The sequence below is a fragment of the Lepidochelys kempii genome, chromosome 16 (assembly GCF_965140265.1).
Source record: "Lepidochelys kempii isolate rLepKem1 chromosome 16, rLepKem1.hap2, whole genome shotgun sequence".
Classification (NCBI taxonomy): Eukaryota; Metazoa; Chordata; order Testudines; family Cheloniidae; genus Lepidochelys; species Lepidochelys kempii.
Genome location: NC_133271.1, coordinates 21049566 through 21074117, shown reverse-complemented (window position 1 = coordinate 21074117; position 24552 = coordinate 21049566). Strand labels below are relative to the sequence as shown.

General features: G+C 45.1%; 1 protein-coding gene across 5 annotated transcripts in view; it reads left to right on the top strand.

Moving 5' to 3' along the window:
• The window catches only part of BRD3 (bromodomain containing 3), a 48424-nt gene extending 29404 nt beyond the window's left edge, over positions 1-19020 (top strand). For 2 of the 5 annotated variants that reach the window (XM_073314940.1, XM_073314938.1), the window contains exons 6-12: positions 1080-1451; positions 10211-10339; positions 11257-11448; positions 12321-12562; positions 14000-14292; positions 16344-16502; positions 17700-19020. In XM_073314940.1, coding sequence (XP_073171041.1) covers positions 1080-1451; positions 10211-10339; positions 11257-11448; positions 12321-12562; positions 14000-14292; positions 16344-16502; positions 17700-17815 — 1503 coding nt within the window. In that variant the 3' untranslated portion in view covers positions 17816-19020. Of the gene's footprint in view, positions 1-1079; positions 1452-10210; positions 10340-11256; positions 11449-12320; positions 12563-13999; positions 14293-16343; positions 16503-17699 lie in introns of those variants that run through there. The other 3 variants (XM_073314939.1, XM_073314941.1, XM_073314942.1) reach the window with 3 other exon arrangements.
• Positions 19021-24552: the final 5532 nt, after the last annotated feature.

The following is a 24552-nucleotide window of genomic DNA, read 5'->3' as shown; positions in this document are numbered from 1 at the left end:
TCTACAGATAAAAAGTGCTAGATAAGAGCTAGATACTACTATTTATGTCATGGTGGCACCCAGAGGTCATAATCGGGTTCGGAACCCTATTGTGCTAGACATTCTGCAAACATGAATAAGTCCTAATACCGTAAATGGCATGACTATAATTTAAATCCTCTTCACACGTTCCTGCCAAAGGGGACATTGCCACTTCAGAGCTATCTGTACCATAAATTTACAGATTCGTGCCACAAGGTGAGATGAGGTTGCATCTGTTAATAATCATGGAGCTTATTGTTTTGGATTTTCTTTTTTATTTCCCACAGAATTAACCCTTGAATTTGCGAGTTTGTAGCCCAGATCTTCTGCCAGCTAAACCCACACTGCACAGAAGTCTCTTTCGTTCCAGATGCACTCTCTGCACAAATAACTCATTTCCTAGTCACCCATATATTTTAAGTGCATATTAAAGAGGCTAGTAAAAACTGAGTTTTGCAAGTAAACACTGCAAAATTATCTCTACTTGGAATCACAATTTTTCCCCAGCTTTCCATGGAAAGCAAGTTTTTCAGAGGCAAAAGACCTTCCCTGGAGAAGTTGGGAGGGGTTTGGTAGGGAGAATCACAATGCAGGGATTTATATGCACTGGATATATTTTATTTCCTTGGGGCCAGACTGTGAAACTCTTAATCCCATTCATAAGCAGTTACCTGCCTGAGTTGTTCCATTGACTACAGTGGGACTTCTCACAAGAGTAATGGCTCAGCAGGGTGAGCAATCATGTGAGTGACATTTGTCAGTTCACAATGGAGGACTCGATCCTGCAGATCTTTAACAGGGCAGATTCTCCTTGGTCGTGTGACTAGCCCCCTTGACTTGTTGCTCCCCTCGGGCCCGATTCTCTCCTCACATCAGTAATACTCAGGGACAACTCCTGTTGCAGTCAATGGAGCTACAGCAGTGTCAGTAAGAGGAGAATCAGGCTATGTGGCAGGAATCGGTTGTGCCGGCAGAGCAGGATCAGGCCCCGAAGTGGCCCTTGCCAGCACAGTCTGCAGGCAGGGCCTGTATTCCCGACCACCCGTTCTTTGTTTCAGAAAAAGGGAGTGAAGCGAAAAGCAGACACGACCACGCCCACCACCTCGGCCATCACTGCCAGCCGGAGCGAGTCGCCCACCCCGCTGTCAGACCCCAAGCAGGCGAAAGTTGTTGCTCGCCGAGAGAGCGGCGGCCGGCCAATCAAGCCACCAAAGAAAGACCTCGAAGACGGGGAGGTCCCCCAGCACGCGGGGAAGAAGGGCAAACTTTCTGAGCACCTCAAGTACTGTGACAGCATCCTGAAGGAGATGCTCTCTAAGAAACACGCGGCCTATGCATGGCCCTTTTACAAGCCTGTCGATGCCGAGGCCTTGGAATTACATGACTATCATGATATTATCAAACACCCCATGGATCTCAGTACTGTGAAAGTACGTCCACATTTACCACCTCTTTTGCAGGGTGTCTTAGCTCTCTGGTTGCAAATATAAGAGGGGCGACCGCTCTTGCAGTGGGTCGGTTCTTGGTGGGTGGGGTGGAAAATTGACCGGATGTGTGGACCATTCAGATTTTTTTTTTCTATTTTGTTTCCCTTTTTCCATGTCCTGGAATGTTCCCCTGTACCCTGTATTCCACACTGTGCAGTGACAACAGCTCCCTGAGCAGATAGTCCGGCTATCTAAACAAACGCCCCCTTGACAGCGTTGTGCTCTGAACACAGGATGTGCGGTATTTCGTAGGGTTCGATCCATAGAACCCCATGTACAGCAGTCACTGCCTTCCCATCAGTTGTTGGTGTGGCGTGGGCTCTGGATGGTCTTTGTGTGACGCCAGGTGGGACCTGATTATCACCTGTTCACGCCGCAGTGGTAGATGTTACAAATATAGCCGCGTTGCTAGCTAGCAGTGGTTCACGGCTGCCTCGTAGAGAAGCAGGTATTTCAACTTAGCTTACCTTGGTTTCAACTTCAGGGTGCTTTTCTTTTGGGGCGGGGAGGTTTCCCTCCATCCGCAGGGCTCCTTGTTGCCCCCCACGTTCTGCTGCTCAATTGGCCATAGGAATCTTTGTTGGTTGAAATGAGACTTTTCCGTCCATAGGCAAGAGAAGAAGATGCTCCTGCTAGCTTTTACTTTTTATGGTGAGGACTTAAACCTGCTCCCCTTAAAGCCAATGTGTGGGATTTCCAAAAATGCCTAAGTGACTTAAGAGACCCAGTGCTCCTCAGTCACCATCCTTTTTCTGAGTGCTCCTAAGTCGCTTAGGTGCTTTGGAAAATCCCACCCACTACTTATATGCACTACAGTAATGGTCCAAAAGATCTTCCAAGTGATGCTACGGTGTTTGGGACTACGGCACTATACTTTTTTAAGGGAGGGGATTTTGTCAGCATGAGCTACTGCATGAAGCCTGAGGTTAGGAGCCAATAATTCATGAGTTCTAATCCCACCTGTAAGAACCTGGCCTTGGGAAAGTCATTTCATCTATCTGTGCCTCATTTTCTCCATCTGTAAAATGGGGATAATAATATTTCCCTACCTCACAGGGGTGTTGCGAGGACTGATGTTTGTAAGGCACTATGTATGTGCTAAGTATCGTTATCGGGAATGTTTACCCCACCCAGGGCCGGCTCTCTGCTGGCCGAGATGCTGCAAGCAGCCACTTGTGGAGTGATGACTCAAAAACCATCCTTACTCTAAGCTTGCCTTTGCCCTCACTCTGTAAACCCGAGCCATCCCAGTGCTCAGGATTTCGTTTTAGATTTGCCACTGAGCCAAGCCGAGCTAACAGCCTCCAGCGACTTCCGGGGAGGAGAAAAGGAAAGACGCCTGGGTGAGTTGAGTTTGCGCGAGCGCTGGGCATACAGCAGAGAAGGGATTCTGGTGTAGGCGAGAGACGGGGGAACTGGTGGCAGAGCCCTGGTGCGCTGGCTGGGTCCAGGCTGAGAGAGTGGGAGAACGGCTTCAGTGGCTCTTGGTGTACATCTCGTTTCTTGGGAGGCAGAGCAGCGTGGAGTAGGCAGGCAGGAGGAAGAGCCGCATGGAATAGGATTTGTAGGAGGAGGAGACCAGAGCGGATCAATTCCGGGACTCTGGGAGACTGAAAGACTTTTCTGCCTGTATCTTCTGTAGTGCTGATGGAGAGGAGGGCGAGAGTGTTTTCTTGACTCGTTTTCTTTTTCTCTTGGGGGCAGGAGGTGGCGGGGAGAGAGGCGTCCTCCATGTCCTCACTGGAGGGCTGAGGTCCCCCTTGCATTTCAGCCCTAAGATGCAGCTGCCACCTTGCTATCTTTGGGTGACCAGCAGTGGCGGCTCCTCTAGGATGCATGGGGTGGGCAGTGTCCTGTTTGGATTGCCATGCCCTATCCCCTGCCCTTCAGATTTGCTTTGTGGATTCCCATGGAGGCCCACTGGGTTCCAGGTGGCCATGAGGCTCCATCCACATGGATGAGATCACAGAACCTTATCCACCGCCAGAAAATCTATGCTCAGCTTCGTGTGTCCATTTTCCCCACTCACTTCCAGATGTCAGCAGCTCCAGTACTGACTAGGAGCCCAATCCTGCTGCCATCAAAGCCTTAAGCGGAACTCTCACTGATTTCAGAGAGAGCAGGGTCAGACCATGGAGGGGACTTTCAAGCTTACTAGTGCTCCCCATTAGATCATTTTGGAGCAGTTCCTTCCTCCTGCCTCGAGCAGCTTGGCTGTCTGCCTTGGTAGCACTCTCAGTCATGGAAATTTTAATCTAGCATAGATTGACTGTGATTCTTATTGTTTACACAGTAAGGACGGCGATCAATTGCTCTCCATGTCCACTGAAGTCGTACAAGAACTAATCAGCTTAGTTTGCAGCAAGGGAGATTTAGGTTAGATATTAGGAAAAACTTTCTAACAGTAAGGATAGTTAAGCACTGTAACAGGTTACCAAGGGAGGTTGTGGAATCCCCATCATGGGAGGTTTTTAAGAACAGGTTAGACCAACATCTGTCAGGGATGGTTTAGTTTACTTGGACCTGCCTTAGTCCCAGGGACTGGACTAGATGACCTCTTCAGGCCTCTCCCAGCTCTACATCTGTATGACTGTTAGATTGACATTCCTGCCTCGATCCTTGCTCTGCAATGGAACTGGAATACATATAGGAAGAAGACACACCTGAAATGTTTACAAACCAAACAATCCGTTTGTCTCAATAGTGGAGAATTTACAGTGTAAAGCCCCAATCCTGCAAACGCTTATGCAGATGAGTAATCCCATCAACTTCATGGGAGTTAATCATGGGTAAAGTTACCTGCTTAAGTGTTTGCAGGATGTGGGCTATAAGACAGACAGATAGGATACCCTGGGGAGGGACATACCTGGCTTAAAGCATGGTCCTGTTAATTCTTTTGCACATGTAATTTTATTGACAAGAGGCATCCCATTAAGGCTGCTGGTACTGCTCACTGTAGGTGCTGGAACTAGGGGTGCTGCACCCCCTGGCTTGAAGTGGTTTCCATTATATACAGGGTTTACAGTTTGGTTCGATGGCTCTCAGGACCCCCACTGTACCAGTTGTTCCAGCACCCCTGCTGCTCACGTGAGTAAATTTGCTGGGGTGTATAAGCGTTTGTGGGATATGGCTATTAGATTGTAGGGTTTTATTATTATTCCTTTCACATGAAATATTGCTGACGGTGATGAGGTGTTAGAATTAATCATCTGGAATTGAGAAATCTAGACGAGGCCCTAATTTTTAAGATGACTCCTAACAAAGTCTCTAATTCTACGATTAGATACCTGTGGATGCAATTGGGTGGGTTCATGCACTTGCAGTTATTTACGCCCACAGTTACTGCATGCACACAATTCCAAATCCAGCCCTGAATATCTGTAAAGATCTCTGATTTCTTTAATGGGGTTTTGAAGGATATTTGTTCGAAAGTTGACTGTCCCTATCCCAGTCCCTACCTTACCCCAGTACAGACTCCCAATTTGGTAATATGATTTTTTGGAATTATAAATAAAATCTTCTCTAGCTGTCTTGCATAGGTGCTGGACCTATGGGTGCTGGGGGTGCTGCCGCATCCCGTGGCTTGAAGCGGTTTCCATCATATACAGGTTTTACAGCTTGATTCAGTGGCTCTCAGCACCCGCACTGTACAAATTGTTCCAGCACCTCTGCTGTCTTGTGCTAAGAACAGTCAGTAAATTACCAATGGCCAGATCCTTCTTGGCTATCTCACTCGAGTAGTGCATTGACTTCAGTGGACTATTTATGGGCCCAATCTTGGAAGGTACCAAGTGCATTCAACTTTCTTGATGTCATTGGAAGCCAAAGGTGCAGAGGGCATTTCCAGAGATGCGTAGCACCTTGCAAGATCAAGTCCCAAGTGAGTAAGGCAAGTGGAATTTCCCCCCCTAAGATATAGATCTAAGGAATGAAATCCTGGTCTTACTGAAGTCAATGGCATGGCCCCGTTGACTTCAGTGAGGCCAGGGTTTTCCCCAATGATCCATGGAAGCAAAATGCTTGAGATGAGTTCTGGGCTATTATCCATGTTTTTAAGAAAAACAGACCTACTTGAGGACATTGTGGTTTCTTTGGCCGGCACTAATTCACATTCAGGGTCCTCGCCATTGTCTTTCAGTGCATGCTTTTATGGATCTCAAATTCTTGATTGTAATGTATAAAACACGTGGACCTCTGACTGCATTGTCTATGCAACTGACGCTCTCCTCCCATTTGCAGTCTGTACTTTATTAGTACAGTAGGGAAGGTTGGAGAATGGTGAACCCTGCAGAGTCTTTTATAGATAAAGACTCTGGAACTGCCTTTTGCGGAGAAGCACTTTTCTTAAGAAATTCTCTTTGAAGTGCTGTCTGGGTTTATTTTCTTCTGAACTGTTTTACTGTTGCTGTCACTTTTGGCTTGTTGAGACTTTTTCATAAGTGACCATAGCATGATTTAATTGAGACAGGCCTTATATAGTGTAACGTTAACAAAATGTTCCAGCTGTTATAGCAGAAGTGCCTGAGGGCTTTGTTTATGGATCTGAAGGTCCCAGGTTCAATTCTTTAGTGATGATCATCGTGCTGGTACATGGAGTGCAGCCACAGTCCCTTGAGCTGATGCTGAATGCTTTATGCAGAAATTACCTCTTTAGCAACTAGAATATATGGGATTGTGTGTGCCTGTCACTCCTGCTCCCTGGATGTGTGAGGGTTGATTTTGCAGAGTTAATATGTCATGTCTCGGTAGGTATTTGTCTAAGGCCCTGCAGTGAATTGTGAAGCAGTAGGTATATCTCAGATGGTTTGGAGGGTACTTTCTGACTGTGTTTGTACCAGTGAGGTGGGCTGGGCTGGTTGCCAGGACTGTCTCCAGAAAAGGAGAGATGATGAGGAAATACAACTGATCTGATTCTGGCTGGCCGGCTGACAGAGAAAGGATCTTTAGGGCAGAGTGGGAATGTGTATGAAGGTGGTGCTGCAGGGTAGAGTGGATCAGACAGAATGGGAAGAGCTGAGGGAATTGTAGGGCTTTCCTCTCTCATTCCTGGCATAAGGGATTGGCAGAGGTTTCTACTATTAATGAGCTTGTGCCCATGTAAATTCCCGGAGCATCACAGAGCAAAACAGGTGCTATAGAGTGTGTAATTAGTTCATGGTCATCAGAGAGTGGAACTGTTTGGTGGAGTGGCGAGCAGGAATGATACATATTGAGGGGGTTCTGGAGGACACTAGATCAGTGAAAGAGGATGGATTGAATTGTAACACCTCTGTGGCTGCTGCAGGTTATTTGGTAATTACACTTGAATAGGTTACAATTAATTGCCATGGAGCCTGGACTCAGGACTAACCCTTTGCGCTTCCCGTAGCTGTATCCAAGGACAAACATTAATCCACTCTCTTCACAGCGCTACGGCATCATCCCTGTTTTCCAGATGGGGAGACTGAGGCACAGGGAGTTGAAACGTTATGCCTAAGGTCACCCAGTGCGAGAGCTGGGAATGGAACCCAGAGCACCTGACTCCCAGCCCTGTGCACTGGCCGTTAGGTCTCTCTTTGTCACTGAGCAGACAGAAATATGGATGTGTTTGCCCTTTATTTACCTCAGAGGACACAAGTAACCATACTCAGCATTGCTGTGTAAGAGGATTTGTTTAGTGCTGCTTTCAGAATAAACCACTGGTCTCCAGGGAGTTAAACGTGCAAGTCTGTGAATTTTCTTGTAGCAAACTGCTGTGGTTTCGGAGCAGCCCAGTTCAGGGTTTTAAAGCAGGGGGACATTTTTTTTTCAGGGAGTTATAAAGATTTCTTTAGTTTCAGCTGTTCCAGGGGATAATTTCCTCTAGGTTTAAAATAACTAACCTACGAGTTCATGTAACTTCCGGGCGGGTTGTGAAGAGTCCTGGACTGAATCCCAGCTGATGTAAATTGGCACAACATGATGGAAGGCATCGGAGCAACCCTGATTTACACCCACTGAGGGTCTGCTCCCTTGTCCCTGAACCACACAGCAGGGGCACCAGGGTCTCACGTCATGAAATTACTAATTTAAAAGACTCCGTAAGCCCTAGGGCTGGGCTTTCTGAAGGGAATCAGTGCAAGTTGGGTGCTTCGGGTGTTCCACACTGCAGTCGGAGGTGTGACAGCAGCATGCGTAGCCGTGCCCGAGCTAGTTTTGATCTAGCTGGCTCATGTACCGATAGCAGGGTAGCTGCAGAAGCACAGGGTTAAACATGCCTGGGCAATTACCTGGGCAGCTAGCCTACGCAGAAATCCTGCTGCCATGGCACACAAACGAGGTGAATGAAAGCTAGCTCAGGTATAGCGACAGGTGCTGCATTCACACCTGATTGCAGCAGAGCCATACCCTAAGTCTTTCCCTTCCCCTCTCTCACCAGACTCTCATTCTGACTTGCAATTGCAAACATATCTCCTCTACTAGTGGCTAAGCAGCTCGGCAAGCCAAGAACCCAAAGGCATTTCATGCAGCTGGTGGAAGTCCATATTTTCGGTCTTTCCTGAGTGAACTTTCTTTAAAAAAAAAAAAAAAAAAATTAAAGGAAAAATCCAGTGATCAAAAGGCCCTGGAGTTAGAAAACCTTTCCTTTTGGATGCAACCGAAGCCTCACGCACTGATGTGTGTGTCATAGGCAATAATCAGCCATTGGGCATGCTAAACAAACACAAGGCATATCTTACAGTAACAGGGCTCTTTAGTTTTAATGTACTGTTTTGCTTTGGAATTGGCCAGGAATGTTTTTCATACAAGGCCAAACTGTTCTTGATCTGTAGGAGCACAAATCTGTCTCTCCCCTCCCCTCTTCCTCCCCGGTCCTGCAGCTCAAAGGCATTCTCTGGCTTATTGAATCCCCCGAAACGGGATCTTGTCTCACAGCCATGTCTGTCAGGCTTTCTAGTCACAGTGTGAAGCGCTAGTGTAGTAAGGTCGCTGCTCTGAATGCAGATTTCCTACCAAAATTAGTTCGGTATGGATGAAATTCACATCTGTGTAGATTGCCAGCACAAGAACTATCTGCCACTGAAGTCCCACTTGAGCCCTTTTGAGTTAATTACAAGGCTCATTCCATAGCTCTTAGGCATGTGTATCTCCCAATGAAGTGAATGGGAATTCTGTATGCATTAGGATCAAATATTGAGGCCTTTATGACTTAAGTGATACATACGCTTTCCACTGGCCCTTTGCACAGGGGTGAATTTTACCCTACCAAGCCTGCAGTCCCTCTGCATGCAAAACCCTCCTCCCTTCAAAGAGAGATACAGGTGCAGAGAGCTGCAGAATGGAGGCTTTTAACCATTCAGCAAATGCAGCATTTCTGTACGGTAGATATAAATCAAGCCTCCGCTGTTAGATTTTACACATTCTGTAAAAGCAATTGCTGTGCACCTACAAATCTCACCGTAAGTCTATCAGAATGAAGTCATGCAATAAAATATCCCACTGCACTACAATTAAACTGGACTTTAAGGCTGAGTACTGAAGAGTAAAAAATTGCTCCAAGACTGCTGCAATTTTTCTCTAAATAAGCATTACAAACCCAGGGAGTTCAGAGTTAAGGTTAAACGGAAAAGGAATGGGTGAACGTTGAGGCTGGAAAAATTCAAACTGGAAATAGGGTGCAATATTTTTACCCTGTAACAATTAGCTCATGCAGCGAGGGTAATTAGTGATTGGGACAGCTTCCCAAGGGCTGCAATAGAGCCTCCGTCACTTGGAGTCATTAAGTCAGGATGGGATGGCTTTCTAAAAGACAGATTCTAGCTCAAGTTCTGTTGGACTCGATTCAGGAATCACTGAGTGGAATTTTCTGGCTTGGGTTTTGCGGGATGTCAGGTTAGATGACCCTAGTGGTCTCTCCTGGCCTTAAAATCTATGAATCTACGAGGGGAGGAAAAAATCCCAACAAGTTAAGGTATGGGATTGCACATTTAATGCACCCAAACAACTGTAACTTTGTCCTCTGATGACCCTAGCTTCCATTGTTCCTTTCTCTGTTCTTTTCTTAGTTAGCGTCCCATCCTGCAAACGCTTGCTCATCCCATTAATGTTTTGCAGCAGCTACCCTTGACATTGTGCTATCTATTATCTAGGATCAAGGACCCGAAGTAGAGTTTTAAGGAGCAGACCTGTGTGCCAGTCTCAGCTGGTTTACATCACCACTCTCTTAGCTTCAACGGTGGGGCGGTGATACGCACCCACTGAGGATCTTGCCCTTTAAAGTTTGGAAACCCGGTGGAATTGGGCAGAGACAGGGACTCTGACTGAAGAGACACCGAGAAGGGTGACCCCTCAGTGCGCTCCCTCTTTGACAGCACACTGGAATTTTATTCCCTCTTTTGGCAGAGGCAGAGTTCCGTCTTTTTTCCGGAACCCTCATTTCTAGTAGAAAATGAACTCTTGCAAACTTTCATAGACTGTCAGTGTAAACAGAACTTCTTGGAATATTATCATTAAAATCACTGTGATACAACAGTCAGAGGATTCAATTTATTTAAGATATTATCTGAAGCCTAGATGTCATTTATCCGTTTGAATTAAGCAAGCTAGACCAACTGGCTGCTATCTTAGGCTAACAGGTTTTTAGTGACTCTGAGCTCTCTTTCGCCTGTGCAGTTGCTATGAAAGCATTTTGCTTATGGCTCTTTTCCCCTCCCTCCCTACCCCTTTGGCTTATTTGTTTGCAGAAAAAAATGGACAGCCGGGAATACCAGGACGCACAAGGTTTTGCAGCGGATATTCGGTTAATGTTCTCTAATTGTTACAAGTACAATCCCCCAGACCACGAAGTTGTAGCCATGGCCAGGAAACTCCAGGTAAAGATGTTGGCAAATGCGTCTTTCAGAGAGTACATTTTAGTTCCCCCTTAGGAGGAGCCTCCTAGGTTCTGCGCGCGCACAGCTCCTCTTGGTCTCAATCCAGGAGGGTCCTTGACTTCCCTGGTATTTGGAAGGGGCCTTAGATGCCCTGTGCTGTACCCTGTTCCTCACATGGTGTGACTCAAAGCTGAACCCTCTGCTCAAAGTATGGCCTAATCATTGCTTCGCAAGGTGATAGGCGAGCGACCTTGGGTTTACATAGCGCACCCCTCTGAATGCCTCACTGAAGAGGTGGGAGAAATTGTGCAGTCTGACAACTATGCTAGCAATGTACCATCCTAAAGCCAACTTCCAAGGCTGTTGCAGCAGATATTCTCACGCTCGCAAACCAGAGGTGCTGTTAGTGTCAGTACTGGCAGGGTTTTTTCTGAACTGGACGGAGGAGCTAAATCCTAGAGCGGGAGTCTAACCAAGCAGCGGAGCAGCAAGTAAGCAGTTACGAGGAAAGCAAATGCACAGGGAATTGCCAGACTCGATCAGACCCAGGATCCATCTAGCTCAGTGTCTGGTCTCTGTCAGTAGTCAGTTCCAGATACTTCAGAGGAATGTGTAAGAATCTCACAGCAGGGATATATCTGATAATTGGTCCCCCACAAGCAGGTCTCAGATGATTTCACAAAGAGAGATTAAAATGCGATCCAACTCCTGTTGAGAGTCTTTCCATTGACTTCCAAGGAGCTGGGATCCACCTCTTATGACTTTAGACCTTAAACTGTCTGGGGCAAAGAATGCTTTCTAGTTACTTCTCTGTACCGCACAATTGAGCAGGGTTCCTAGCATGATCTTAAAAGATGCAGAATGAGGTCTTTGTGGCTGAGGCATCTTTGTCGCCCTGAATCCAACAACCTCTGCAGGACGTCTTCGAGATGAGATTTGCAAAGATGCCAGACGAGCCCGTGGAGCCCCCGCCCCCACCTCCTCCGACGGCGCCGGTCGTCAGTAAAAGCACGGAAAGCAGCCACAGCAGCGAGGAGAGTTCGTCTGACTCGGACAGCTCCGACTCTGAAGAAGAGCGAGCGACCAGGCTGGCTGAGCTCCAGGAGCAGGTGAGCGGCAGGCCAGCTCTGAGCAGCCTCACCATAGTGAGCGGTGTGTCTGTGCACATGGTGTGCACGTCTACACAATGCATAGTAGAGCTGCACTTGAGGGTATCATTTTGTTGTAAACCACCCCCATCCCCCCCCCAAGGATCCCAAAGCAGTTGGCAAATATGAATGAAACCCCACAGCAGCCCTGGGATAATCTAGGAAAAGATTATCACACCCTTTTTATAGGCAGGGAAACGCAGGCATACGCAAGTGAACTACCTACTCCCTTTGTGACCTTGGGCACGTTTCGCTGGGTCTCAGTTCCCTTTGTGTAAAATGGGGTTAATGATACTTCTTTTCTCTCTCCCATTGGCTGTCTTGGCTGTTTAGGCTGTAAGAGCTACAGGGCAGGGACTGTCTCTTATGTGTACATGCAGCACCAAACACAAGGTGGCTTGGTTAGGGTTTCCAGGTGCCACCAGAACATACCTAAATAATCAAGTGACTTACCCAGCACGTCATTGGCAGATCCAAGAATAGAACCCAACTGTCCTGATGCCCCAGTCCTAACCATTAAATTCCCTACTTTTCCATGAGTGTCTCCATTCAAGAGGTGGCTACTTTTCATTTGCCTAAAGAATGAGAACTAAGTTTTCTCCCAAGGGTCAACTTCTGTGGACCCGTATTTAACTCTTTAAAGAAAGGTTACTAAAAATCAAACAAAGTCTCCCAGCTGAAATCAGTAGACTCAGCCTAATGATTAACTTTAAAAGCTTCTGGTGTAAATGGGAGAGGGGTGAGCACATGTGGGTGGGTGGGTGAATGCTGTCTGTGCCTGGAAGAATGGAGTGTGTTGATAATGGGGCTCAACTCTTCTGTTCTCCCCGCAGCTGAAGGCCGTCCATGAGCAGCTAGCTGCTTTGTCGCAAGCGCCCGTGAACAAACCAAAGAAAAAAAAAGAGAAGAAGGAAAAAGAGAAGAAAAAGAAAGACAAGGAGAAAGAGAAAGAAAAAGAGAAGCACAAAGTGAAAGCCGAGGAGGAGAAGAAACCCAAGGTGGCCCAACCAGCCAAACAGACCCAGCAGAAGAAAGCACCAGCTAAAAAAGCAAACAGCACGACCACAGCTAACAGGTGGGTGTTTGGCATCTTGTCCAGAGTCTTCCTATATGTTAGTCTTTCCCTTCCCTTGCCAGTTTTTTAGAATGAGCTTTCTGTTCTCCATACTAGCCTAGTGATGGGGAACCACACGCGGGTCACATCGGGTAAACGTCTTGGGTGAGAATTTCAAAAGCACTCAGCATTGACCTACCTCTGCGTCTGTTGAAGTCAATGGTGAGGATCCCACTGACTTCAAGGAGAGCAGAGTTAGGCCAGCATTAAGGAAAATTTCAGAACTTTGAAAAGGCTCCCGTTCTGTTCCAGATGGGCAGAGGGTCTGGGTTGGGGTCGGTTACTTTGGGCCAGGTCCCTGTTCCTGTTGAAGTCATTGGGAGTTCTGTCATGGGTTCAGGATCTGGTCCCTTCTTTCCAAGCTGGCTTATCTCTCCCTAATGCAGACACACTGTAAAACGCAAAAAGGGCCCCAACCTGATCCCAGTGAAGTCCAAGTGAAAAATGAGTGTTTCTTCCAGACCTCACCAAACGAAGCCCACCCGAAAGGGTTACATCCACCATCTAGTTCTATGGTGCTGTGATGGGTTGTACCTCTCTGGCACCCTCTTGGAGTGAGGGGTGAGGTGCTTCTCTTGTCTTGGATGTCCTTCTCTGAACGGGGGTATGACGGTTGTCTGGGTTCCAGACTTGGGGTACAACTCTCTGGCTGTGCCCCTGAGGGAGTCTGTTTTCTTCTGGGGCGGGAAGAAGGGAGGTGTTAAAGTAGTCCAAAAGAAAAAAGCCACAATACCTCCACCGCCTACGAAAAGGGGCGCGTCCCTGCAGTCTCATGTAGGGTAAAGGCCAATAGTCCTGGGGGGAAGATCTGGGCTCCCTACCCCTTTTGTCCAAACAACCTGGACTAAGTCCTGGGTCTCTGAGAAGGAATGTAAGGAAAAATCTGGTCCCTCTGTTTCCTCAGGGAGCTCGTTTGGCTGCTGCTCTCGACGAGGTCCCCAGCAGACGGCCCCTGGGGAACTTGTTTGTTCTTGAATGCCTCCCAGCCTGAACCAGGATCCTCCTTTTTAGGGACCTGCCCTTCTCCAGGATTGATAAGCCTCAGGGGTGTAGCAGAGTGGGGCCTATTGAGCCCAGAGGAGCTCTTTAACCCCTTATTGACTGGGCTGGTGCTCTCACAGTCTGTAACAACTGCCGACATGCCAGACTGAATTTGTCCTAAATTGTCTTGATGCTAGACGTGGGATGTTAGGCCCCTATCCGGGACTAGCATTCCTGTTCGAGACAGCATTTAAGTACATACTTCAGTCCCACTGACATCGTTGGGTCCTGAACACAGGTCTAACACCAGGTTATGGTTTGCTAACAGTCAACGTTCGTGGTAGAACATTTAGTACAAGGGGAGGAGAAATGAACTCAATACACCAGCGAGTGTGTTTGTGCTTTCGAACCCTCCAGGCAGCCTAAAAAAGGAGGCAAGCAGGCACCTGCACCCTACGACTCTGAGGAGGAGGAGGAGGGCTTGCCCATGACCTATGATGAGAAGCGGCAGCTCAGCTTGGACATCAACCGCCTGCCGGGGGAAAAGCTGGGCCGGGTAGTGCACATCATCCAATCCCGGGAACCTTCCCTCAGGGACTCCAACCCCGATGAGATAGAAATAGATTTTGAAACCTTGAAGCCCACCACTTTACGAGAACTGGAGAGATACGTCAAGTCTTGTTTACAGAAAAAACAAAGGAAACCATTTTGTAAGTTACTTCATGGCTCATGAGTTCCCCATCAGCCCCGCAGCGCGGGAGGCGAGGGGTTGCTCATTAGGACCCGCTTCTTATCAAACTCTCTTTCCAAGTATTGATTACTTGTTGGGAATCTGACGGTGATTTTTTTAAAAGGCCTCTTTCCCCCAGTGGAAATGTCCAAGACCCTCCTCTCTAATCTGTTTCTGCCCTCCCCAAAATCCTATTCCATGGAAGGCTGAAGGTTCCAAGCTCCCCGGGACGGCGCTCCTTCCCTCCAGAATCTGTGAGGGGCTTATTGTTGTTTGTATTCTGATAGCGTCTAGAAAGCACTACCAAAATCCAGGCCTCCTTGTGCTTGGTGCTGTGCATACACCTAGAAGGATACATTCCCTGATGTGAAGAGCATATAATCTAAATAGACAAGACAAAGGGTGGGGAACCAACACTGAGAGATGAAGTGACTTGCCCGAAGTCACACGCAGAGTCTGTGGCAAAGCCAGGAATTGAGCCCTGATATCCTGAGTTGTGTCTTAACTGTAAGACTGTCCTTCCTTGATGGATGGTCTCTGCTTTGTCCCCAACCCCTCACCTCCAGGAGCAAAGACTCAAATGTAGCAGATAACCATGATCCCTGCATAGTAGCCCATTTTGCTGCCACATGACTTCCAGAGAGCTCTAAGCAAATTTATTTTTTTCCGACATCTTGATATGTTTTTTTTCTTTTTAATGTACAGTAGAACCTCAGAGTTACAAACACCAGAGTTATGAACTGACCAATCAACCACACACCTCTTTTGGAACTGGAAGTACACAATCAGGCATCAGCAGAGATGGGGAAAAAAATGCAAACACAGTACAGTACTGTGTTAAACATAAACTACTAAAAAAATAAAGGGAAAGCAGCATCTTTCTACTGCATACTAAGTTTCAAAGCTTAAAGTCACTGTTCAGTTGTAGTATTTTGAGGGAACAGCCATAAGGTTTTGTTCAGAGTTACGAACAACCTCCATTCCCGAGGTGTTCGCAACTCTGAGGTTCTACTGTATCAGCTGGATTTTGACTGAATCCCTTTACTGCTGTAACAATTCAGAGACTCTCCAGAACAATTATGTATGACAGAGTGTTTTATTTTTGCAATCAAAGCCTGTGTTAACATGGAAAACCTCAGAGTATCATTAGTGCAGGTGTGTGAAGTTTGCATACCCTGCACCGATGAACAGGGCTTTGTCTGAACTGCAGTGACAATGTCAACACCATGGAATATAACTAAACTTTTCTGCCACGTTCTGCTTATTGCAATGTTTAGCTTTCAGAGGGTACTCTGTGTAAGTTTTTGGTGAGAGGGTTTTGGTTTATCATTACTTCAAAATAATACCGCGGAATTTAGGTATTTCATCCCAGGATCAAGCCAATGGACCATCTGTCCTGTTTCTGATAGTGGCCAACATCTGATGTGCAACAGTCGAAAGTATACAATACTGTTCTGTGGGGGAATATTTCTTCCTCACCTCAGCTAGCATTAATTTATGATCTGAAGCATGAGGATTGTTGATACCTTTTAACGTATTAATCCTAGCTAATGCAAATACATTCTTGCCATCTGCTATTTTTGCCTGTGTCAGTTGCGGTTCTCTTTTTTTTTAAGCAACAAAACAGCTGAATTCTTGCATGAAAAATCTAGATCTTGATGGCAAATGCCTGATCTGACAACCTTTAATGGGACACTTTGTTTTACAGGGCAGAAAACCCATGTAACAATTCTTTAATTACAATGTAACTATTGACCATATAAGTGGCTGGTAAGTAACCTGTAACTACAAGGTTATTACATGGATATTTCTATCTTCTAAAATAGTTACCAAGAGATCTTAAAACAAAAAAAAACATGTAAAGGGTGATTGTTATCTGAGAGTCTATGCGACTTTTTGTGTTGTCCTCTGTAGGGATGTGTAATTGCTATGTGGTCACATGATCTTCGCAGTGTAACTACAGAGCAGTTGCATAGTTGTGTGTGCCCTGTAAAATAGTGATGTCCACTTTTTTTCCCCCCAACCATGCAGTCTCAGAAATTGTGCGTTCCTCCTCCACAGCTGCAAGTGGGAAAAAGCAAGCAGCAAAATCTAAAGAAGAGTTAGCTCAGGAAAAGAAGAAAGAGTTAGAAAAACGGTTACAGGATGTCAGCGGGCAGCTAAACAACAACAAGAAACCTGCAAAAAAAGGTAACTGGCCCCACTTAATTGGCTATGTGTAGTGAGGTTTCACTGCTGAATAGTCCTGGGCCAAATCAATTACTATACAGAGACATATATATGTGGAGAGAGAGAATCAATGAATATGTGGAGCTAAGTTTTAGACTGATGCGTCTACTTAAAAAAAATAATAAAATACAGATGTGTCACAATTCCCATTACCAGCAAAACTATTAGTCTTTATTAACTTGGGCTTGTCTACATGAGTAAGTTGCATCAGTTTAACTTAGGGTATGCTTTTAAAGTGAGTTAGTTAAAGCAGGTTGTGTGGACAGTCTTATTTCGGTTTAAACCAAGCTTATTCCGATTTAGCTTATGTCCATTAGGAATCAGTTAAGGCTTACAAGTAGCTTCACTCTCCAGCCGCATTGGGGCTGATTTGTCCTCGGCATATGACACTGTGTGGAGACAGGGCCTCCTCCTCGATCTCCTGCATCGTTCGCTGCCAGCGAACAATCCATCTCTTGGCGGCGAAGGCTGGGGACCGCTGCTTTAAGCTACACCTTAATAGCCAGATCAGTAGACCAAGAACTCTTAACTCGGGCATCCCTCAGGGCGCCGTCCCGGCACAGATCTATACACTGTGGATATACCAGCGACGGAAATTCATGAATGTGGGTGACATTGCTCTAGCTGTTCCACACACAAGCCTTCATACCATCAGCTGCACCCTAACCCGAGATCTTATCACAATGGCTGATTATTTCCATTGCTGGAAACTTAGGTCTAGCCCGAAAAAAAAACAGCTGGTGGAAGTTGCCCAGGTCCTCTCTGTGTCAGCAACTCCCACTCTGGAGTCTGTGCCAGCCAGCTTCAGGCCCCGCACGCTGAGTGTGGGCTGTGGGTGCTGGTGCCATCCAGTTGAAACCAACCTGAGATTCAAGTTGTATTTATCGTGGGTTGTTTGGTTTGGGGTTTTTTTCAGTGAACATTTGCTATAAAATAATTGGCCACCTAAAAAGCTTACTACCCGGGCAGTTCCACTTTAAGGCCTTCTCCAATTTTCCAGAGGTTTCGGATGTTGCCCCAGCTATCGGATTGTACCATACCAGCCCATAGACTGCTCAACCCAAGGGTGGGGAGAGTGTAGGGAGGGGTTTATATGAATAACTCTTTCATAGTTCAGATACCTTCCAAATAAATGATGCACAATCTACTTCCCTCTAGAAAAGTCCAGCTCTGCTCCATCCGGAGGCCCTTCCCGTCTCAGCAGCAGCAGCTCCTCAGAATCCGGAAGCAGCAGCTCAAGCGGATCCAGTTCGGACAGCAGCGATTCGGAATAAACTACAGACACTTAAAAAAAAGAAAGAAAAAAAAAAAGGACAACATACGCACCAATACTCTGCAGTGTTCCCTTCTATGGTTAATATACTGCTCTTGTTCTATGGTGGTCAGGTTTCTCTCTCTCTCTCTCTCTCTCTCTCTCTTATTTTTTCAATTTTTTTAAAAAATTCAGTGTTATAAAATATCTTCCAATTTTTTTCTTTGCTTTTAATAGGTCAAAGATCTTTTTTGTGTGTGCGTGTGACTAGACTTTATGATAAGTAGTTCACTTTGCGTAAAGTCTCTAAATTTTTTTAACTGAAGATGGTTGCTTGGATGTGACAAGAGCTTTGAACTCTTAACAAGAGATCCATAGAAAAATCTGCAAGGTGTAGTATACAGTTTTTTGGGTTTTTTTTTTTTTTTTCCAAAGTTCCCTTTTAATACACCCAACCTGGCTCACTACGACGCAAGGAAAAAAAATTTTTTAAAAAGAAATCTCTGTAAAATGGTACTGTATCTGAAAGATGTTAGCTTTTGAACTAGTTGGTGTATTTGTTATTAGCACTAGTATTCTTAATCTCCAAGTCTACAGTGTGATGAAAATGTCAGATGCTATCATCTTTTTACATAAAAAGACAAAAACAAAAACTCATGTACTGTGGATTGTTAAAATGTATCCTTTTTGGGGGGAGGGGGGATAGAGGCATAGGCTCCAATTCAGGAAGGTACTTAAGCATGTGCTTGACTTTAAGCATGTGAGCAGTAGAGCTGATCAGGCTTCCCCCGCCCCGCCGTGAAAATTTTGACTTTTTGTTGAAAAAATAAAACACGTTCAGGCTTTCAACAAAAATCAACAATTTTTGAGGAAAATCAACACTTCGTGTCAATGAAAACCTCCAATTCCCCATCAAAAAATTTTCAACCACCCTAATGAACCAGACCCCCGGACGTCAAGGAGAAAACCCACATGCTCAAAATCAGATATGTGCTCCAAGTACCTTCCCAGATCAGAGGCTTTAGACGGGTCGGGGATAAAGTGGGCGCTGTAGTTTCGGCCCAGGCCACATCACCAATGGAATGGGGCAGGGAGGTGGAATGTTTTTTATCCTATCTTTATATCAGCAAGGAGCTCCCAGGAGGGAACGCTACATCTGTGTCTCGCAGGGTGCAGGTTTCCAAACACTGAAACTTTTACCTCAAGAAAAAAAAGAAGTGGGGGTGTGGGGGAGGGGCGGGGGGACGGAAAACCAGAAAAAAAAAAGACTTTTTTTCCCCCCGTAAGGCTCCGCAATTTTCTATGAGAGTCCAGCCTAACATTTAAACCTGCACTGCTGCAACACGTACATCATTGCCACTGTCCCTAATTTCATGTATATATAAATACTTTATTTATTAACACCATTGGTCATTTGAAACATTAAGAAACCTGCATTGTGAAGAACAGCAGAAATGCAGAGGGGTTTTTTAAATGGTTCGAACCAGCCTAAAAAAAATAAATAAATCTGAGACCTTATTTAAATGTATTGGACTTTTTACCGACAGGTGCTACGGTCCATTATTTCCTGTGTCGGTGTTCTATCACGGTTTGTGTACTCAGTTTGTTTCTTCTTTTCTCCTGCTTTTTTTGTACAGAATTTGGAGACTTACAGGTATAGATGACTTCCTGATGCTGCACATTTCCCTTTTCTCTTATTTGTAATTTTTCCACAGATCTTTCTCTCTCTCTCTGTTTTTGTTTTGTTTTGTTTTTTTAATCCAGTTTTAGGAAAACCCCAGTTCTGTAATATGAACTTTGTAATCTGGGGGGGCAGAAATGTATAGTAAATTGAATTCTTGATTTTTTAAAAAAAACTTTTTATTGTAAAGAAAAAAAAATATACAGAGTTTAACAGAAGTTATGCTTTTCCATATCCCAGCCCCCAGTTCCCTGAGGCTACCTTGTTGCCTCGAACATGGACAGCCTTGACATTTGCCCTGCTGAGGCCCATATTAGCAGACTGTCAAGAGCCTTTGGGCTGCACCTTACCCTCATAAAGTGGTGCAGGTTGCAGCTGTCCTCATTTTATAATAGAGGGGTATGGCCTATGAGGACTGCAAATCCCAGCATGCAATGTTCCCAGCAAGTTTAGCTTCCAAAGAGCTAGAAAGGAAACTTTGCATGCTGGGACATGTGGTCCCAGTAGGCCACACCTCTTTTTTGAAAGTGAGGGAATCTATGGGACCTGTTGCTAGAACACCATGGCTTGCACTTTTGGGCATCTTTGCTCTAAAATGTTCATTTTGGTGCAAAAGTTACTGTATCCAGGCTCAATTGTCACTCACTTAATTCCCATGTAACCACATTTTATTGGACAGACTTTCAGAGGATAGACTCTTGGAGATTAAATAGGTGGCTTACCCTTGCATCTGTCTACCAACTACATCATCGTCCCCTCAGTCAGCATTTCAGGAAAGCTGGTGAGGTATTCTGACGTGACCGTCATGCAGCTGAAGCGGCTCTGTGTACGTGTCTTAATGACAAAACCAGCAGCAGTAGTCCACAGAATCTGCCAAAGCCCCAGGAAGCATTATCCTCTTGTGCTATCGGAATGGAGCCTGATTCTGTAAGACACTGAATGCCTCCTATAGGCTGCTGAAGAGCCTCTAGTCGCTTTGAAATCAATGGGCTATTCAGCCATTCTGCAGGAGGTGCTCAGGGCCTTGCAGAATTGGGGCCTAAAACATTTGCAAGGAATGGATGAATGAGGGTCTCCAGCATCTTACTGAAATTAACAAATTACCTTTTTCATTAAACTGAGGTTCATTTTAGTTCCTATATTTTTTTAAACACTGCCCTTCGTTGTTTAAAAAAAAAAAAATCTTCTCCCCCAAACAGATCCTTAGTAATATATTTTTAAAAGTTACTGTGAGGAAATGTAATATACATCTAATTAGAGCTTACGGTGGGTTTTTTTGTTTTTGTTTAATTCTTTTTGAAGGGTGGGTTTGCCTCTTTGCTTTTTTGTTTTTGTTTTAACCTTTAATGCGTGTTAAATGAAACTGAGGATTATTTGGTTTTAAATAGATCTGAGCAATTCAATGCCAATCTGGAAAAAATCCTGAGAAATAAGCTATTTCCTTCATACTGAAATCCTCCCCCACGTGCATCTGGGTTACATCTATTAAATTAATATGAAATTCACTCAGGGACGTAGTCATTGGTGGCAATTTATGCAAGCTGATGATCTTCCCCGGAGTCTTTACATCAAGTAAATAAAAAGAAGTTTGATACTTGTAAGAAAATGGGGGTAAAAAAAACAAACAAACACCCACAGCAGAAAAGAGAAGAATGTGCATGTCCCTAATCAACTAGTGTCAGTATATCATTTAAAAGCTTTATCAAATGATCATAGGCTAAGGCTATTTCTTGTCTCGCCATAAGGCCTAGACTCCTGTGGAAGCTGAGGAATATCAGACTCCCAGGGATCAGGCCCTAGTTCACCTAGAAGACAAATGTGTTGATTAAAACTTTTTCACTGAATAGATACAGTTGACGCAAAACAAATTCAGTTTTTTTATTGCTGTGATTTTAAACTTTCCTATCAACAGGGTTTGAAATTGTAGAACTGATTTCCATTCAGAATGTAAAAATATGTATAACCAGTTACTACTTTTTTACACACACACACGCACGCATTCAAATAGTACTCGGATTGTGGCCTCGTTCCATGTTCTCTGGTTGGTGGAATCAGACTACAGTTACCTAATTTAATTTTCTCTACTTTTTTTTCTACTTTTGGGACTCTTAGACCAGTTTTTAATTTGTTTCCTTTTTTTAAATGATGTTTTTTACCGCTAGGGTTGGGGCTTGACCAAAAAAGCCCCAACTTTTTAGTAATGGATTTTAAAAATACATGTTCTAAAACACAAGCAATTCGCATTATGGTGCAATTGTGGGCAGGCTGTGAGTTATACGAGATTAATACAGGGCAGGAGGAGGTCATTACATTAGCAGCATTATCCTCCTTGTAAAATGGTTAGATGCATTTTTTAAAAATGGTATTTACATATCTTTTTAAAAAATCATTTTTTAAAAATAAATAAAACAACCCACCAGCTAGGATTTGACACGGGCCTTTTAGAGCTTACGCCCCGATAACTGGCATAACAATTCCAAAACAATTTGTTGTTGTACATTTTGTTCTTTTTCCTTTTTTTTAAATATTTAAAACAAATGTTACTTTTCTGTATGATGTGCATGCAAATTTACCGTAACTCTTTTTCTTAAGACTTTTTAGTGCCATTTCTAGTATATTCCTGTAAATGTCAGTTACTGAAGAATGAGTCAATGTAACTAGTTTTAGCTTGTTTATTGCAAATGCTGGCCTCGACACAACAAAATTAAAAAAAAAAAAGTTAGAAAGTAATCTTTGATGTTACTGGTAATCATGGACCCCTCTCCTGGGGCATTTGTTTTGTTTTCATAATAAAAAAGAAAAAATGTCTGCTTGTGTGAAGTTTTATACGTTGCTTGTTTCCTTCCTTCCCCCTGGATCTTCACCATGGTTGAAATCATATGAGATCCTGACTCAGCAAAGCACTTAAGCAGTATTGCCAAACCTCAGAAATCATGAATTGAGACCCTCAAAATCATGGACCTGGCTTAAAAAAATCACAGGAGTTTTTAAAAATAATAACTTTGCATTTGTTTTATTTGCCCTCTGGGCTTTGAGCCTTTAGGGTTGCATCTGCTCATGATTTCAAGCTTTTCTCTGCAACCCTGAGGGTGAGAAACTTACCTTTTATAATAAATGAAAATTGAGATTTTCTCAGAATCGCATGACTCCAGATGCTGGAGCGTTAAGTAAAACCTCCAATGTCATGAAGTTGTGAGATTGAAAATGCCGAAGTTTAAGCATGTACTGTAAAAGATGTTTTATCCGGCACTTCAACCGGAAAGCTCTATAAACCGGCATTTCTGATCTTCATTGAAATTCCGGTTTATAGTCCTGTTGGCAAGGGGCCGGCAGGGGTTTGGGGCATGGGAGGGGGTGCAGGGCGCGGGCTCTGGGAGGGAGTTTGGGTGCAGGAGGGAACTTGGGGTGTGGGAGGGGGTGCAGGGTGCCGGATCTGGGGGCACTCACCTTGCGTGGCTCCCCAAGAGCAGCAACCTGTCCAGGCTACCCTAGGCAGAGGTGCGGCAGGTGGCTCTGCACACTGCCCCCGCCCCAAGCGTTAGCTTCGCAGCTCCCATTGGCTGGGAACCATGCCTGTGGTCAGAGGCAGCACGCAGAGCCACTGCCACAGCTCTACAGGTTGCCGTTTGGGGGAGCCGCCCGAGGAGAGCGCCCACCAGATCTGGCACCCCGAGCCCCCTTTCTGCACCCAAATTCCCTCCCATAGCCTGTGCCCCGCACCCCCTTCCATGTCCCAATCCCCAGCCCCGCACCCCCCCACACACCCAAACTCCCTCCCTCTTAGTTAACCGGCATTTTTCACTTACCGGCAGCCCCCATTCCCTCAACGTGCTGGATAAAACAGCTTTTACTGAACTTAACTTCATTTCTATTCAGCCAAGTACTTATGTCTCTGCTTAATTTCAAGTGCATGCATAAATCCAAGTGTAGTTGGCGCTTTGATGAATAGGGATGTGTTCAAGGCTTTAAATATTTCAGTATGGTCAAAGTGGTATAATCCCCCTAGTGTGGACATAGTGAGACAGATATAAATGTGCTTATACTCTTACAGCTTTTCCTGTACAAGCAAGAGAATAAGTTATACCAGTATAAGGCACCTGTACCCCAGGTTAACTGTGTTCACACTTGGGATTGTACTGTATAACTATATTGGTTAAAAAAAGAATCACACTGGTACAAAAACTATGTAGACCAGGCCTCAAGTGCTTTGCTGACTCAGGGCCATAGTGCTGGAGTGATCTAGGCTATTGCTTCCATGGTTTCCCCAACTAATGGTTCAGGATTTATTTTTCAGCAACCATCCCGCTTTAGGCCCTAATCCTGCAACTGGATCCATGTGGATGGACCCTTACCACTGAAATCAATGCATGGAGTGTGGCTCTATTTGCAGGATTGGGGGCATAGGTAAGGTACAGCATAGGTCTGAAAAGGATCTGGGGGGAGGGGCATTGGTTTGTCCCCTTTTAAATGATACATAAAGAAAGCCTTGGATGTGGTAGATTGGTTTGGTTTAAATGGTTTGTTGTTGTTGTTGTTTTGTTTTTTTACATCAGAAATTCAGGCCTTATCTGCCCTGTTTTTCTGGAAGACTCCATGGATGACCGGAGAACTAGGGGGATACGACATCATGGTCACCAAGGAGATGGAAACTGATTTACTGAGAAGGGAACTGATTTTTATTCAGATTCTTTTTAAAACTTTGCTTTTTGTCGACAGCTCTTTACTCAAATGTCTAACGGACGACTCTCTTGGTTAAACATTCCTCACCTTCGAGACCCAACCGTTTGATGCAGGACTTGGAAACCTCCCGATATGTTTCTCCGGTGCTTCCAAAGAGAGCTCCAGGGAAAAAAAGGGAAGAAAATACTTGGTTTGCCTAATATTTGCATGACTGCCCTTTGTGCTCCAGGAGAGAAGTCCTGGCCACAATGAAGTCAATAGCAAAACTCCCATTGATTTCAATAGGGTCAGGGCTTCATCCCAGGTGCATGAGCGCTTGGATTCCAGCTGTCACCTGCACCCGTTTGCAAGCGGTAGAACAGTACTCTCCCCTTTCCACCTGCCCATCTGTGTCCACT